The sequence below is a fragment of the Myxozyma melibiosi genome (genome assembly GCF_037950935.1).
Source record: "Myxozyma melibiosi strain Phaff 52-87 chromosome Unknown BZA70scaffold_17, whole genome shotgun sequence".
Classification (NCBI taxonomy): Eukaryota; Fungi; Ascomycota; class Lipomycetes; order Lipomycetales; family Lipomycetaceae; genus Myxozyma; species Myxozyma melibiosi.
In genome coordinates this window covers 121189-137461 of record NW_027042931.1, presented here as the reverse complement: position 1 = coordinate 137461, position 16273 = coordinate 121189, and the positions used below count along the sequence as shown (strand labels likewise).

Sequence of the window (16273 nt, the reverse complement as noted above, 5' to 3'; positions counted from 1 at the left end):
TGTTAAATACCAAATCTTATTCAAAATAGCTAAGCTAGAAGCAGCAAGTACACGTCAGAAAAAGAAAAAGAAAAAGAAAAAGAAAAAGACAGACTAAGAAATCTAGAAGAAATCTCCCTGGTCCTTCATGGCCTCGGCGACCTTGACAAAGCCAGCGATGTTTGCGCCCTTGACGAGCGAAGGCAAGCCGTCGGTCTTCTCGGACGAGAACTCGATGGCGGTGTTGACGCAGTTCTCGAAGCAGTTGACCATGATGGCCTTGAGCTTCTGGTCGACCTCCTCGCGGGTCCAGCTCACGCGAGCCGAGTTCTGGGCCATTTCGAGGCCAGAGACCGCGACACCGCCGCAGTTGGCGGCCTTGCCGGGCGCGTACCAGATTCCGCCGGGGGCCTTGACGCGCTCGGTCTCGAAGACGTCGATGGCTTCCATGGTGGAGCCCATGTTTGATCCCTCGGCGATGAACTTGCAGCCGGCAGCGACGAGGGCCTGGGCCTCTTCGGCCGAGACCTCGTTCTGGGTCGCGCAGGGAAGGGCGATGTCGACGGATCCGACCTTTGCCCAGGGACGAGCGCCGGGGATGTAGGTGAACTTGCCGGACTCGAGCTTGGACTGGAGCGAGGCGAGGTCCTTGCGGGCGAGCTTAGCGTCGGCGATCAAGGTGATCTCGTCGGGGGTGAAGCCAGACTTGGGGGAGGTAGAGACGTAGACGCCCTTGGAGTCGGAGAGGGAGACGACGGTAGCGCCGAGCTCGATGGCCTTGAGGGCGGCGAACTGGGCGACGTTGCCAGAGCCGGAGATGGCGACGGTCTTGCCGGCGAAGGAGTCGCCGGGTTTGGCGTAGTCGAGCATCTTCTCGACGTAGTAGATGAGACCGTAGCCGGTGGCCTCGGGGCGGATGAGGGAGCCGCCCCAGGTGAGGCCCTTGCCGGTGAGGACGCCCTCGAAGGCGTTGCGGTAGCGGCGGTAGGCGCCAAAGAGGAAGCCGATTTCGCGGCCGCCGACGCCGATGTCGCCGGCGGGGACGTCGGTGTCCTGGCCGATATGGCGGGAGAGCTCGCGCATGAAGGCCTCGCAGAAGCGGCGGATCTCTGCGTCGGACTTGCCCTTGGGGTCAAAGTCGGAGCCGCCCTTGCCGCCGCCGATGTTGAGGCCGGTGAGGGCGTTCTTGAAGGTCTGCTCGTAGCCGAGGAACTTGAGGATGGAGAGGTTGACGGAGGGGTGGAAGCGGAGGCCGCCCTTGTAGGGGCCTAGGGCTGAGTTGAACTGGACGCGGTAGCCGCGGTTGATCTCGATGCCGCCGGCGTCGTTCTGCCAGGTGACGCGGAATTGGATGATCTAGAGGGAGTTAGAGGGGGAGGGGAGGGGAGGGGAGGGGAGGGGAGGGGGAGAGGGAAGGGGGGGCGTACGCGCTCGGGGATGGAGACGACGGGGATGCAGGCTTTGAGATCGGGGCGCTTCTCAAAGAGGGTGGAGCTCTCGAGGGTGAGGAGGAGCTCGTTGTAGGCTTGCTCGAATTCGGGTTCGCTGGGCTGGACCATGGTAATGATTGAGTAGAGTAGTGGTAGATGTAGTGGTAGGAGTAGTAGATGTAGGAAGAAGAGGAGGAAGAAGAGGAGGAAGAAGAGAAGAGGAAGAGAAGAAGAAGGTGACTGACAGTTCACCGCAGTCCAGAATCAGGCAGCGCTGCGGCTTCTTCCGCTCGCCGGGGCTGAAATCGAGACCTCTGCGCTGCCCGACGTCGGTGGCGCTCTCGGCTCTGCTCGCGATGGCTTGTTTTGTCTTCTTTTGCTGCTGTTTTCTCGCTCTTTTCTCACTTTTCTGCTTATCTTCCAGACTAAAAACACTCTAAAAACCGTAGATAACTCTCGCCCCTCCGACTGGCTCCTCTGCCCGCGCCAAGCGTGCAAATCTCCTCTTTCCGCGCCTGACTCGACCCGTTTCGCAGGGTCGCGTTTAAAGTTCAATTTTAAGCTTTTTTTCTTTCTCTTTTTTCTTTCCTCCTTCAAACCCTAAACCCCACACTCACACAACCCGCCCCGCAACCGCCGCCTGGCTCTTGTCCACCGTCTGCACCTTCTTCAGCGCGCGCCCGGCTGCAATCTGCTCCAGAAGCGCTCCGCGGCCGCCTGCTCCTCCTCCTGCTCCTCCTGCTCCAACCCCCGGAGGAGGCGCGACCGGGGCCGGCGGCGCGGGCGGCATTGGCGCGCCAAACACTGGCGGCGCTGGCGGCGGCGGTGGTGGGGCCCCTCCCTCGGGAATACCCGGACTTGCTGCTGCTGCTGCTGCTCCTGGCAATGGAGGGGCGGCCGGGGGCGCGACCGCCGGTGTCGTGCTCGCGCCCATGCTTCCAAACAGCATCGACGCCAGATCGGCCGGCGACGGCTTCTTAGGCCCGCCGTTCGTCTCCGCTGACCGCACTGGCATATCCTCATCCGAATCAGTGTCATCCGACGACTGGTTCCCTCCCCATCCATCATCGTCATCGTCGTCGCCCCCGTGTCCTCTCTGGTACCGTCTCTGCGCGTCCAGCGCCGCCTTGTCTGCAACATCCAACTCCGCCGGCCCACTGCTCACCACCGGCTGCGCTGACGCTGGCCGCACAACCGCCGGCGCTGCACTCGTCTCCGCTGTCTTCGTAGCCGACACAGACACCGGGATCGCAGCTGGCACCGCCGTCGGACGCACTGGCGACCGTCTCTCCGGCTCTGGTGACACTGCCCTCTCCTCCGCAAAGTAATCCCTCTCCCCTCCTGCTCCTGCAGCTCCTCCGGAAGGTGTAGGAGGCTCATCAAAGTTCACCGGCTTGTAACTCGACGTACTCGTAGGCACTCCCCTAGACTCTTCCGCATACTCTTCCGCATACTCTTCCTGCACAGGGAACGGGTTTCGTGTATTATGACCTCCCGACACATTCCTAGTCTGAGCCTGAGTCTGAGTACTCGCAGGCGCTGAAAAGAATCCATTATTCTCCGGACTCGCAGGAGAAAACGTATTGCTAGCCGGTGCTGGAGAAAACGCATTACTAGCCGGTGCTGGTGGAGAAAACGCACTAGCTGGCTTCGGCGCCGGTGCTGGTGGTGAGAACGCACTGCTCGCTGGCGGAGCTGCTGGAGGAGCTGCTGGCTGAACCGCTGGCTGAACCGCTGGCTGAACTGCTGGCTGGACCACAGGCTGAGCTGGAGGTGTAAACGCACTGCTCGCACTCGCTCCACCACCCGTACTCTTGCCCTGTCTCGAAATCCCAAGCGCAGCAAGTCGCTCATTCATCCTCCTCTCCGCCTCCGCCTTAATCCACGCCGATCTCTCTTCCGGTGTACGGAACTGAGAATAAAACGATCCTGAGCTGCTCTCACTAGCTGCTCCTGCTGCCGGTGCTGCTGCTGATGCACTCACCGGAGAAGCTGCTGCATATGGCGCACTCGTAGCACTCGCTCTAGCCGGTGACCTAGATGTCGATCCTCCATTCCGACTATCAACCCTGTTAGCATCCTGAATAAAACAATCATAAAGATACACTCACCCTCTCACTCCGCCCCTCGGCTCTGACTTCACCGACCGCGACCGTCTATTCAGATCCAAAATCAAGTCCCGCACCTCATCCTCCGTCCCCACCCCCTCCTCAAACATCTGCTTCTCCCGCGTCACCTTAAAATCCGCCCTCGACTCCCTCAGCATCCCCTCAATCGACTCCTGCACCTCCCGCACCCCCTCCTCCACATCCCGAATCATCTTCTCGTTCTGCTCCTTCTCCCCATTCACCTTCGTACTCTCCGCCGCAATCCGCAACTCCGCCCCATGCTCGTCATCAGCATCCATCCCCGCGCTCGGCGCCTTACCCGTCAACATCGCCATCCGCGACTGCAAAAGCGCAAGCGACTTGGCCTTCCGTCGATCCGCCTCCGTCACCCGTCCGCCCGGTCCCGTACCAACAATCGCAGACCCGGGGTGCGCCTTCACGTCCCTCAGCCTAAACAGCTCCAGCTTCGCGTCCGCAATCTTATTCCCGATCCCTCGCGCGCGACCCACAAGCACCGGAAGTCGGTCCGTCAAAAACTGAAGCTGATTTCTCAACGCCGTCTTCTCGCTCGCAGAATCAACACCGCTCGCCCCGCCGTACTCATTAATATCCTCCTGCAGGTTCCTAATCTTCCGAATCAAATCGTCCGCCTCGTCCCGGTCCCGGCTGTCCAGATACGAGTCCTCGTTGAAGTCCAAGTCATCCTCCGCATCAAGCGCGTTCAGCAAAATCTTCTTCTCCCGAATCTGCTTGCGCAAATACTCCAGCGTCTCGCCTTTGCTCATATTCCCGCTGATCTCCGACAACGCCGGCGACCCAGTACTGGCCCGATTATTACCATTACCATTACTGTTGTTGTTCCGACGCCGCCGCGCTGACGACACAAACTGCGCAACATCATCGTCATTGTTCTTGTACACAGTCGCATCCTTCTTCGCGTCAATCACACTCGACCCCGACTCACGGAACGACCGTGACTTCAAATACGACATCCCACCCGTCTGCTGCGCCTGCAATCCCCCCGACGCACGACGCTGATCAGCATCGCTCCGCAAAAGCGACTTGATCGCAGACACTGACTCTGTCAGATTCCGCGTAGACGGCGGCACCAACTCCGGCGGCAGCCGGTCCGGCACCGGGAAGCCGTTCAATCGGCGATATACCTAAAAATGTTAGACTCCTCATTCCATACAGAAACACAAATTCAAATAAAATCATACAAGATGCATGGCAACAGAGAACTCAGACTTGTTGAGTCGGCCCCTGTCCTCGGGATCGGCCAAAGTCCAAATCTTCTCCAAATCAGACCTATCAAGACCGCTCTGTCCCATAATCTCCACAGCAGTCTGTCCGCTAATAAACCCGCGACCGAGTCCGTCCCAGGCATCAAAGATATCATCAAAGATCTTCTTCTCGCTCTTTGTGATCGCCCACGAGATCTTGCCCGCCGCCCCCGGCGCACCAGTGATCTGAGGCATCATCATCGTCTGCATCATCTGGATCCCCGTCGGCTGCGGCTGCAGAAACTGCGGCTGCGTCTGCTGCTGCATGTACTGCTGCTGGATGTGCTGGGGCTGGAGCTGGAACTGCTGCTGGAACTGCTGCTGGGGAAGCTGCGGTACCTGCGGAAGCTGGGGCACACCGCCCGCGCCGACCTGAGGCATCATCCTGGCCTGCAGGGCCTGCATCCCGGGTAGAGCCAAGTAGTCTTGCTGCATTGCAACAAAATCAATTGATTGAATCGATAATAAGAAGGTGAGAGGAGTGTTGAGAGAAATAGGTAACGAACGCTGTCGGGCGGCCGAGCAAAAGACCAGCGTCGAATCGCCGCGAGGAACCACGATAGCTTCAAACCTTGTCCGGCTTTGGCTGCGCGGTTTGTGATTTCTGTGAGCGATGTGAGTTGGTCATGTGACTGACTCACACATCAAATTTGCAACTCTTTCTCCCAACGCATTTTAATAATTTCACCACACATCACCAGCCGAGATCAGCAGAGACCAGCAAAGATGGTGCGGACACTGAAACATCACGAGCAAAAGCTGCTCAAGAAGGTCAGCTTTCTTGAGTGGAAGGGCGACAATGGGCATCGCGAGGCAGATGTCATGAGACGGTATCATGTCGAGAAGCGCGACGATTACCACAAGTACGCACTCTGATTCTTCCTTGCTGAGCCATAATATAAACATATATGGTTTCTCTGCTATAAAGAAATTGAAACTAACAGATACAGATACAACAAGCTCTGTGGACAGATCCGCCAGATGGCGCACAAGCTGGCGCAGCTGCCGCCAGACGACCCAGTCCGGCAAAAGCACGAAGAGCTCCTCCTAGACAAGCTGGAAAACATGGGCATTTTGGGCGCGGGCACAACCAAGATCTCCGCGCTCGAGAAGAACGTCACAGTCTCTGCGTTCTGTCGGCGGCGGATAGGCGTGGTGATGTGCAGACTGCGCATGGCGGAGACGATATCCGCCGCCGTCAAGCTCGTCGAGCAGGGCCATGTCCGCGTCGGCCCCGAGGTCGTCACGGATCCCGCGTACCTGGTGACGCGCAACCGCGAGGACTACCTCACCTGGGTCGACTCGAGCAAGATCAAGCGCACGATTCTCGCCTACAGAAACGAGCTCGACGACTACGACTTGCTGTAGGACGTCGATGTATATTATTAGTAATACATTACATAACACTATTCCCGAGGCTTCGGAGTGGTGGTCGATGGATCTCCGGTGGAAAAGTTTTTGGTTCTGAAATGAACTGAAAGCGCGCAGAACAGCGCCGCGACCGAGGCAGTGAAGGAGGCGAAGGGGGATTATTACTGCTATTTATTCAAAGATATTGTACATTAACAAACTAATTCTCTTTATTACATCAAACCAACAATACACCAGCATCAACACAAACAAAGCAGCATAAACCCGGCGGCGGTGGAAATGGCTGAAATAGAGTTTTAAAGTATTACCCGGCTCTTCTACCCCGCAAAATAGCAGCCGTTCGGTGCTCCTTCCTCGTCTTCCTCTTCTTTGTCTTTTCCTTTGTCTTTGTCCAGTTTCTCTTTTGTCGGCTTTTCAGCAAGTAGTCTGTGTATTGTTGTTCTATCTGCTTCTGCTTCTTCTTCTTCTTCTCCTTCTTCCCGCGTGCTTTCTGTTCTTCCAACTCCTCCGCTCCTGCTGTGATCCGGCTTCGGCTTCTTCTTCCTATCTCACTCTCTCTCTCACTCTCTCTCTCTTCACCTCCTCCCTCATGGCCGCCAGAAACGACATCTTCGTCTACGAGCCAGCGGCCGTCGACACTCAGAAACCCGCTCTCTCCGTCGCCCCGGCCGCTTCCTCCTCCGCAACCCCCACAACCGTCGCCAAGCGCACCGCCCGTGCATGTGTCCGCTGCCGACGCCAGAAGCTCAAGGTATCACCTCTCCTCTCCACCTCTCCTCCCCTCCTCCCTCTAACTCCTTTCTCCAGTGCGATAGCTATCGCCCCTGTGCGCTATGTGTGCGCGCAAACGTCGCATGCATAAGTCGCCCCGAGAGCGAGTCAAAAAAATCATCCACCTCCTCGCCTCCTTCCGCCTACTCCCTCGTCTCCAACGTCACATCCTCCTCGGCCACCAGCCACCTCTCATCCTCTAACTCCACCACAAACTCCTCCTCCTCCGCCTCCTCTGCAAACACCCTGCCCTCCATGGCTTCTCTCACAGAGTCTATGCGCACCGGACTGCCGCCTCCCCCGCCCTCGTACGCCTTCCGTCGCTCGTTCTCGGTCGCTGATCCCCTTCCTGAAGATATACCGCCGGCGTCCAAGCTCCAGCGACTATCCTTCGAAGACTCTCGTATCTACCCTTCCTCCGCCCACCGTCCCCGCTCGCTCTCCTTCCCCAACAGCACCCGCACCGACTTTGGCGACGACCAGGCTTCGTCGCGGCTGCCCCCACTCTCCACCAACAACTCAGTCGCCGCCGGCCCACTCTCTGTCACTGCCCCATCATCCACATCCACATCCACATCCGCAGCAACCCCCTTTGCCCATGTTCGCTCAGAGTCTGCAGACGACAGCGGGTCTCCTCAGCTCTACCACCTGCCCCCGCAGCATGCTCACCCTCCACCGCTGCCCCCGCCGAATCTCCCCGCGGTCCCGCCCTCGGCCCATTCGCTGATCGGTGCCCGCTCGGGCTCGCTTGTCGAAAAGTCGGGGACGCCATCCAACAGCGTCATCTCTGATATCTTTGAGCCTTCGCCCATGCCTTGGCTGCATTCGCGTCCGTCGACCATCGCTCTTCTCTCTCAGCTACCGCCGCGACCGCTTGTCGAGTATGCCATCGCCGTCTACTTCAACTCCTTCCACTGGTTTGTGTTTGTGGTCCATCAGGGTCCGTTCATGGAGCAATACCGCTCGCTTATCCACACATATGAAACCGACCCTGCAAACCTGCCAAACTCAGACGCCGACTTCTCGACCGTCCTCCTCATCATGACGATCGTCTCTCTCGGTGCTAGCAACGCGCTCATGCACCCGGTGCGGCGAAAGCATGCAACCGCAATCTACCAGTCTTGTCTTCCAGGCGGTCTCGCGCTCGCGCACGCAAGCCATCCCAAACTCAACATCGACCTCGTGATTTCGCAGCTTGTCTCGGTCGTCCGCATCCACCTCTTTGATATCCTGTCTTGCGGTACCATTGCCTCCGTGCAATCCTGCGTCTTGCTTTCGTACTTTTACCTGCATCACGGTAACCCTTCTTTGGCATGGACGATTGCCGGCAGTGCAATCAAGTCTGCGCAGTCGCTAGGGCTGCATCGGGAATCCACATCTGCTTCTTCGTCGTCTGAGTTCTCGGACAGCAAATCTGCGACCTGCATGCTCCGTCGGCGCGTCTTCTGGGCGCTTTATAACCTAGATCGGCTAACCACAATCTCGTACGGTATGCCCGCAGCTCTGATTGACAATGACTGCGATGTGGGTATTCCATCCGACAGCTTTGCTTTTGGATCCAGCACCAATTTCAAGTCCTCTTCCGTCAATGCATGCGCCTCTCTCACTGTCTCTTCTTCGTCCTCCTCCTCCTCCTCTACTTCGTCAGCATCATCAACAACCTCTTCCTCCTCCTCCTCCTCCTCAGCTCCATCGACCAACGGCCATCTATTCAACACCATACCATTTGTATCCATCGGCGATGACATCCGCGCAATCGGCGACTCGGGAACAACTCTCTTGACATACCAAAGTCGCAAAGCCCAGTTCTACATCATCGTCGGAGAGATCATCTCGCAGTTCTACCAGCGCAAGACAGTCACATTCCAGCACCACACGGCGAAATTCGAGTCTACCCCTCGCGAGAGTCCCGCGGCTGAGAATTCAGTTTCGGCGAAAATCGAATATCTGGTGTCGACTGCTCAACGGCTGGAGGCAAAGCTGAAAGCATGGTACGACGAACTGCCGAGCGTGCTAAAACTTGAGGATGGTGGTGCGTACGGCGACGGAGGGGTCGGGCTTGCAGAGATTGAAGATGTGGATGACGACGAACGCGCAATCTCTGGTGACGAGGATCCAGCGATCGCGCAGGAGAAGCGACGGCAGATGAAGAACGATTTGTTTGCAGTCGAGGCTCTGCAACTTCAGCTTGCGTACGACAACGCTATGATTTTAGTGCATCGGCCGCTTCTTGGGTTCTCAGCCTGTAAAAAGAAGAATTCCGCTGCTGCTTCTGACGGCGAAGACCCGTTCAGTCAGTCCGCCGACACTTGTTGGCGCTCAGCTCTGCGGTCGTCCAAAATCGCGCAGCATCCGATATTCTCCAAAAGCCAGCAGACGCATGCGATTGCGTTCGTGGGCATGCACTTGTTCACCGCCGGCGTGCTTCTGAGTATCTTTGGCTCAAGCGAGCCACTGAGTCAACGAGCGCTGGAGTCGAAACTGGGTCTGAGCCGGATCATTCAGATGCGCAAGGCGTTGAAAAAGCGGGTTATGGTCTCGGAGTCGGGTTTGCGGGTGCTGGAAAACCTCGCGCGGGTGGTGATTCAAAAGGAGATGGAGAAGATTCTCTCGGGCGATATCACTCCGTCTGTTTCTCTGGATCAGGCTGCTTCGAAAGGTGGTAGCGACGACGATCGAACTGCGGCGGCTACTTTGACGAGCCTGAGCTACCAGCTCGCTCACACCGGCGACATAAGTCCCAAGAGTGCCAGTGTTTCTCTCTCGCAGTCGCTTTCCGACGCTGCTGCCTCTGCTGCTGCTGCCGCCGCTGCTGCTGCTGTTGCGGAGAATTCGTCGTTGAAGAATGGGAAAGCAAGTCAGAAGCAGCTTGAGAACGGAGACACGCCGCTGGCGGTCATAGCCGGTGGCATATCTGTTGTCGAGAACCGAGTGTTTACCGCTACCCTGGCGAATCTGCAATCAGGTATGTGTCTTTCTGTCGAAATTCATTTCTTTGTGCGTAGTTGAAGAGCGAATTAGAACTAACTTTTTATCCAGTGATCTTTGAAGATGACAAGGTGGGCGAATGGTGTGCCGCCAGTTCAGAGCATCCGCAGCAGGCGTGGATCTGGTCACTTGCCGCTCCGCTTGGGTTCTACCTGTAACTTTACTTTCTAATTCAAAATGAGGAACGATATATATACGGGGAGTGTGGTTGTTATAGGATTATCTACTGATGAGATGTCGCTTTGTTATTTACTATCATTTATTGTCTTTTTTTATATGATGTATGTATATATACAGATGACTTGAATGAATTCACATAAAAAAATCAAATGACGCAGAGTGAGTTCGCAAAGGTAGCGATTCCACCGGGCGAGTTGAAAGGAGCGGCGGTGAAGAGGAAAGAGTACTTTCCTGCCTTTGCGCACTTTTCCGAAAGATCCTCGAGATCGAGCATCTCGCCGATCAAGACACCCCAGCACGCGAGAAGGTACTCGTGCAGGCATTCGGGGGTGCGGGAAGGCCAGGCCTCGAAAGCGGGCTGATCACCTCCGACGACGGAGAAGTAGCTGTCGTGCAGCCAGTGCTTCATTTCGTCGCCCTGGTCGACGCCGATGGCGTTGGGGGATGCGGCGCCGGTGGGCTCGAGGTCGCTGATCTTGCCCTCGGCGAGGAGGGCGTTGTATTTGCTGATCCAGCCGGTGCGGACGAGCAGGATATCGCCGAACTTGAACTCGACGCCTTCCCAGGCTGCGATCTCCTTGATCTGCTCGAGCGTGATCGGGTAGCGCTCGAAAGGATCGAATTTGATGCCCTTGTGCTCTGCCCACTTTGCGAAATCGATGAGCACGCCGCGGCCGACGATGCCGTGCTTCGCGCAGGCCTGCATGCCGCACCGGGTCGTCTTGTTTTCGCCGAGGACCTCGTCGCGCGTGAGGCCGTTGTACATGACCTGGCAGGAGATGTGTCCGAAATGTCGGAAGCCGTCAAACTGCGATCCGGACTGCACGTTCATGACGACGGTGTCGTCGTGGATCAGCGCGTTCGGGTTACCGGTGATTTCGTACTGGAGCGCGGGACGGCCGAAGGGCGGGTGCAGCGGAAGAGTGATGTCCCAGTTGAGCGAGGCGACTTCGCCGGTGGTCGCCTCTGAGCTGGCGACGGCCTTGACGAGCCCGGGAGAGAGCAGGTTCAGGCGTCCAACCTAGAGATGTTGGTCAGTATATCAAAAGAGAGAGGGAGAGAAGAATTGGGCATACCTCGTCCTCCTTGCCCCAGATCCAGGCGGCTTCCTTGGGAACGCCTTCGGGGTTGGCGGCCATGAGCTCGTCGAGGGTAGGAAGGAACTCGCCCTTTTTGTAGGGGTTTTCGAACGTGGTAGGCATGTTGTCTGCTGTGTGCTGTGAGGAGAGAATGTGCAGAGGAGAGGAGGAGGAGTAGAAGAAGAAGAAGGCTATCGTCGTCGAAAGACAGAGATCAGGTCCATGCTTCTGTCGACCTGGTTATCTGGTTGGAGTCCCGATGTTCGGGATCACTTTGCTGTTTAGGGCTATCAGATGCCTCGGACGCGCAGGATAAAGTTTGTATTATGTAATTGATTATGCGCACGACTGTGTTCTATCGCGAGTACCAGGGCCGAGCCGATCTCTGCTGTTTGCGGATGCGCTGGACTTCAGAGGCGAGCAAGTAGCCGCCGAGGAGGCCGCCGAGATGGCCGCCGTGGTCGATGAAGCCCGGGCGTTTTGTGATGACGCTGCGGGCGATGCTGAAGATGCTGTAGGCGGCGGTGAGGAGGGTGCCGTCGCCGATCGAGATCGAGACGTTTGGGATGAAGATGATGCCCATGCCGAGCTCGGGGCGTCGGACGGCGAGGTAGGAGACCATGCCCATGCAGGCGCCGGATGCGCCGAGCGAGGGGGCGGCTACGCCTCTGAGCATGAACGAGCCGAGGACGGTGAAGGGCACGCAGAGGGCGTAGACGGCGAGCAGGGTGGACCAGCCGTCGAGGAACTCGATGGCTGAACCGAAGGAGTACATTGCGTAGCAATTGCAAAAGAGGTGGAGAACGCTGCCGTGGGAGAAGGACGAGAGCAGGATGCTGAGCGCGGGAGAGGCCTCGGTCGAGACGCGGCGGGTCTGCTCGAAGACGTCGTTGCGGAGGTAGCCGTAGCGGACCAGGAGCGGCGTGAGACTGGGCACGCCGCGCTTGAGTGCAAAGAGGGCGACGTTGACTGCCACGAGCGTGACGGTGATTGGGGCATCGGAGGTTTTCAGGACTGTGTGGATGGAGGGGAAGTTGCGATCGCAGACGCTGACGAGGGTGGTCGAGCCGAGGAAGAAGGCGAGACCGAGGCCGCCGGAGACGGCCGAGAGGCGGAGTAGAAAGAGCACATAGGATGGCTTTGGAGGGGGTGTATTGCTGTGGTTTTGGTGATGGTGGTGGGGATCGGGGTTGGCAGGGGTCAGGATGTAGTAGCGCTCGTCGATTACCGGCGGACGGGAGGAGAGACCACGTAAATTCAAGAAGAGAGAAGGAGGTCTCCGCAGTAAGCACCTGCGAGCAGCAGACACAGACGACAGCTGCGGCCGCGATAGAAGCAGTCTTCGAGCCAGTCGAGCAGGATCCATTGTCGATATCAGACAAACCACAAAACTTCTGCAGAGACGGAATCAAGAAGGCAGGTGCGGCTCATCATTACCTAATCCCTCACTCAGCAGCCAATCTTCCGGGCTTCCCCGGAACCCCGCCCCGCCCCGCACAGCCGCTTATTCTGGAGCCACGCGTCCAGAGTCCGGTCTGCTCCACCGCGGGGCTCTTCTCTATCGAAAACAGGCCTCCCTGCGCTCGTCCGTCCCGGCCTCTTCTCCTCCTCGTCCGCCTTCTTCTCCGTCGTCTCTTCAATGCAGTCTGTTCTGGCCCTCGACGCGCGCGAGGACGACGGCCGTCCGCCCGCCGCTGTGCAGCCGCCTGATCGCCGCTACAAATGCTCCTTCTGCGCCCGCGCCTTCTCCCGCTCCGAGCACAAAAACCGTCACGAGCGCTCCCGTATGTCCCTTTATTGCTGTTTCTAGGTGTTTTGCTTATAATAGTGCACTGTTGCTTATCTCTTATTCATTTTCACCCAGACACAAAAGAGCGCCCCTTCAAATGCGACCGCTGCCGCAGCACGTTCGTCCGCCGCGACCTCCTCCTCCGTCACGTTCGAACCGTCCACGCCCTCAAACCTTCCGAGAACGGGGCAGACCACAGCCACCACGACGCCGAGCCCGACGCTGACCCCGAACCAGAGCAGGAACAGGACCAGGCTATAGAGCCCAGCAACGACAGCGTCGTCAGCGCAGGCAGCAATAACGATGCGGTCTATCTCGAGCAGCATCAACAACAACACCAACAGCCCCTACAGCAGCAGCAGATTGACTCCTACAAGACCAACGGCACCTCTCTCCACGATACTCTCAACTCCAACATGCATGAAGATACTCCCGAGATATCAGCAGCAATGCTCATGACCCGTCTCGCCCATCCCCCGCAATGGGGCGAGCAGCCTCGCGAGCAGCTGCCGCCGCCGCCGCCCGCCGCAGTCGCTCCCGCTCCCGCTCCCCCTGTCGAAGGAGATCTGCACCTGCTCCTGCGAGAGACCCTTCTTTCTCTTGATCCGTCGGGCGCTGTGCTCGCAGACACTCTGCTGCCAACCCACAACGACCTCGCCGGCCACATCTCGACCTACTTCTGCATCCACCATCCCTTCCATCCGTTCATCCATCTCCCAACCTTCGTCCCACACAACACCCCGAGACCCTTGCTACTAGCTATTGTTTCTCTTGGAGCCCTACCTTCCGCTAAAGAAATCGCATCCCGTCTTCATGTCGCATCAAAAATGATGGTCAACTCCCGCATCGACACCGACGGCTTCTCCTCCCGCTCCGCCCCGCTCTGGGTCTCCCAGACCGTGCTCCTCAACACCGCTTTCGCGGCCTGGTCCGGAGACCCGCGCGGACTTGAGTTTGCATGCTCGGTCAAGAGTTTCCTTGCAAATCTTGCTGCCGGCCTGCGCTTCGAGTTATTCCGCCGCTCGCCGAAGCCGCCAATCACAAATTCGGCCTCCGAGGACGACGAGTGGATAAAGCTCGAAGCCATGCGCCGGACATATTTTGCCATCTACGCTTTCTTTGCTCAACTCACCGCCGTCTTCAACTTCCCGCCTTCTATCCCAAACTCCGAACCCGCAAACGTTACTCTGCCGTGCGACGAAGAGGTCTGGAACGGCACCACCGCTGTGCCGTCTACCCCCGTGTCGACCTTCCGCGCAGGGCTCGACCACGTTCTCAACGGTCAGCCGCTGCGCTGTTCACCTTTTGCGAGCCGCGTGCTTGCGTCGGCGATGTTTATAGAGTGCTGGGCAGCTACGTCGGCCGGGTTGTTGTTCACTCCCCGTCTCGATCAGCTCGATAGTCTACTCTCGTCATACATCCGTGTCGTCCGCACTGATTCGACCGGTTGTCTTTTGCGGGCCGCTGAAGCTACCTGGAAGCTTGCGCGGATGCGGATAGTGGGAGTTGACCTTAGCCTTGTCGCTGAGTCTTTGCGGTACCACGACGTCGGTGAGCTCGTCCATATCCTCCGAGGTATCAGTTCCCAATTCTCCCGCCTGCCGCGCACGCATCCCGCTATCAGCACCGCTGCGGCGCCTGATCGACTCGCGCTTGCAGCCGAGATCTCTTGCAGTGTACTATTCACGGACTCTGCGCAGGCACCGCAGGGAGCCGGCGGGATTGACGACATTGTGGTCGAGTGGGAATGCGCTTTGTTTCTAATGATCTGGGTCCGTCGGCTCGAGCACGACATGGGCGTCACGCAGCACTCTACCGGGCTCTACTCGCGCGCCCCGCCGGAACGAGAGCTCGAGGTTCTTCAGCACATCCGCTCGTTCCAAGCCGAAGACAGAAGGCGGTATCCGCGCGAGAAAGTTGATCCGGACGAGCGACTTTCTGTTTTTGTTGGGTCATGGTGGTCGCGGCATGGTGCTGCGAACGTGCTTGGCGGATGGGGGATACGGTCGATTCTTAGAGAGGCAGTTGGGTCGTATGCTGATCTTATCCGGGCAGAGTTTTCCGGGTAGGTGTATGTATGTTTACGTGTTTAAATGAGTGTGCTGATGTCTATCCCCGGTGATGATCTCTACAGCAGTTGTTATCCTTGTCTTGCAAGTTATCGGTTATGTTTCCGTTTTTGTATTCTGTCCTCGGTTTCGGCATGGAGTCTAGTCTCATATTTGTTTTGTCTTTCCGTTTTTCTTCGTGCAGTTTTCGTGCAAGTTTATTATTCTACGATGTTGTATATTAGCACAGATAAAAAAAGCATTGTATATTTTTATTTCCCAGTGCACAAATTTTGACTCATTAGAGTAATTGTAAAAAAGCACACCCAGAATTTAAGAATAAAAAAGAGCGGAATTGGCAACACCGCCGTAGTTCCTAGCCCCTCCAACTTCAGCCGCTGACGCCGACGTCGTTCGCGGCCGTCGTTTTTCAACCAGCAGGTCTCGCGAGATTGAGTTGTGAGAGGGTGTTCTTGACGATAGACGGGGAAAGTCGGACTGCTGCGGGAGCGGAGCGGGGGGTTTTAGGCGGAAGAAGAGGGTTTGGAGGATCGGAAGAGTGGGGATCTGGTCGCAAAAGGGTTGGGCGAAGATAAATCTGCGTGTAATGTCAGAATAAACAGATTAAGCACGTAGGCAATAGCAAACCTCCTACATAGAAACTATAACTCCAAGAATATTGTTATACAGAAACGTCGAACCGCAGACGACGAGTTTCACGATCGCGAGGTATAACCGAAGTTGAGCGACCACATCCTGATATTCAGCCTCGCTCCGTCGACGCTCGTGGGTATTACTCACACTCCTCTGACCTGAATCAACCCTCTGATTCCGAAACTGATGGGGTGGCTCTGAGAAGTGTCGCGCAGGAGGGGCAGGAGGAAGGTATTGCGGCAGACTAGAGAGATGAGTACAACTCGAAGCGCTGTATGTTGGTGTCGGATCCACTCTGCCAGAGTTCATCGTCGGCAAGTTAACAGCAGACACATGGCGTCTGTCAGACACTGGTTTTCGAGCAGCGAGGATCATCGCGAGCGATTGCTGCGCGGACAAATGTGGTCGCGGCGCGGGATGGGGAGGTGAGCGCGGAGAATGTGCAGAGGCAGCGGCAGCAGCAGCGGCGGCGGCGGCGGCAGGCCGCAGAGAGAGCAGAGACAGATGTTGGTGATGATCAGTTAATCCAGAATATTTCATACAAAAGAGGAGCTCAGAAGCTGGTGAGAATACAGTAAACAGTAGATAGTAAG

General features: G+C 57.3%; 8 protein-coding genes across 8 annotated transcripts; 3 read left to right on the top strand and 5 right to left on the bottom strand.

Moving 5' to 3' along the window:
- Nucleotides 1–56: 56 nt before the first annotated feature.
- Nucleotides 57–1690, bottom strand: BZA70DRAFT_285930 (Glutamate/Leucine/Phenylalanine/Valine dehydrogenase-domain-containing protein). The gene is made up of 2 exons (XM_064913820.1): nucleotides 1407–1690; nucleotides 57–1335 (listed from the first exon to the last, which is right to left on the bottom strand). Exons 1-2 carry the CDS (start codon nucleotides 1536–1538, stop codon nucleotides 103–105), a joined length of 1365 nt encoding a protein of 454 aa, XP_064765530.1. The 5' UTR covers nucleotides 1539–1690; the 3' UTR covers nucleotides 57–102.
- A 1826-nt stretch (nucleotides 1691–3516) lies between these two features.
- BZA70DRAFT_242868 (uncharacterized protein) lies at nucleotides 3517–4995 on the bottom strand (the record flags this gene model as incomplete). The annotated part of the gene is made up of 2 exons (XM_064910579.1): nucleotides 3517–4680; nucleotides 4738–4995. 2 exons carry the CDS (start codon nucleotides 4993–4995, stop codon nucleotides 3517–3519), a joined length of 1422 nt encoding a protein of 473 aa, XP_064765529.1.
- A 457-nt stretch (nucleotides 4996–5452) lies between these two features.
- BZA70DRAFT_307859 (uncharacterized protein) lies at nucleotides 5453–6416 on the top strand. Its single transcript, XM_064914842.1, has 2 exons — nucleotides 5453–5663; nucleotides 5751–6416. The coding sequence occupies exons 1-2, from the start codon at nucleotides 5527–5529 to the stop codon at nucleotides 6166–6168; spliced, it is 555 nt and encodes a 184-aa protein (XP_064765528.1). The 5' UTR covers nucleotides 5453–5526; the 3' UTR covers nucleotides 6169–6416.
- Nucleotides 6417–10193, top strand: BZA70DRAFT_285924 (fungal-specific transcription factor domain-containing protein). Its single transcript, XM_064913819.1, has 3 exons — nucleotides 6417–6922; nucleotides 6979–9907; nucleotides 9982–10193. The coding sequence occupies exons 1-3, from the start codon at nucleotides 6761–6763 to the stop codon at nucleotides 10086–10088; spliced, it is 3198 nt and encodes a 1065-aa protein (XP_064765527.1). The 5' UTR covers nucleotides 6417–6760; the 3' UTR covers nucleotides 10089–10193.
- On the bottom strand, nucleotides 10194–11376 carry BZA70DRAFT_285922 (uncharacterized protein). The gene is made up of 2 exons (XM_064913818.1): nucleotides 11187–11376; nucleotides 10194–11131 (listed from the first exon to the last, which is right to left on the bottom strand). The coding sequence occupies exons 1-2, from the start codon at nucleotides 11310–11312 to the stop codon at nucleotides 10256–10258; spliced, it is 1002 nt and encodes a 333-aa protein (XP_064765526.1). The 5' UTR covers nucleotides 11313–11376; the 3' UTR covers nucleotides 10194–10255.
- On the bottom strand, nucleotides 11356–12765 carry BZA70DRAFT_285920 (uncharacterized protein). The gene has a single exon (XM_064913817.1). It carries the CDS (start codon nucleotides 12553–12555, stop codon nucleotides 11545–11547), a length of 1011 nt encoding a protein of 336 aa, XP_064765525.1. The 5' UTR covers nucleotides 12556–12765; the 3' UTR covers nucleotides 11356–11544.
- On the top strand, nucleotides 12766–15301 carry BZA70DRAFT_297948 (fungal-specific transcription factor domain-containing protein). The gene is made up of 2 exons (XM_064914584.1): nucleotides 12766–12973; nucleotides 13054–15301. The coding sequence occupies exons 1-2, from the start codon at nucleotides 12829–12831 to the stop codon at nucleotides 15045–15047; spliced, it is 2139 nt and encodes a 712-aa protein (XP_064765524.1). The 5' UTR covers nucleotides 12766–12828; the 3' UTR covers nucleotides 15048–15301.
- BZA70DRAFT_285918 (uncharacterized protein) lies at nucleotides 15291–16254 on the bottom strand. Its single transcript, XM_064913816.1, has one exon. It carries the CDS (start codon nucleotides 16218–16220, stop codon nucleotides 15678–15680), a length of 543 nt encoding a protein of 180 aa, XP_064765523.1. The 5' UTR covers nucleotides 16221–16254; the 3' UTR covers nucleotides 15291–15677.
- Nucleotides 16255–16273: the final 19 nt, after the last annotated feature.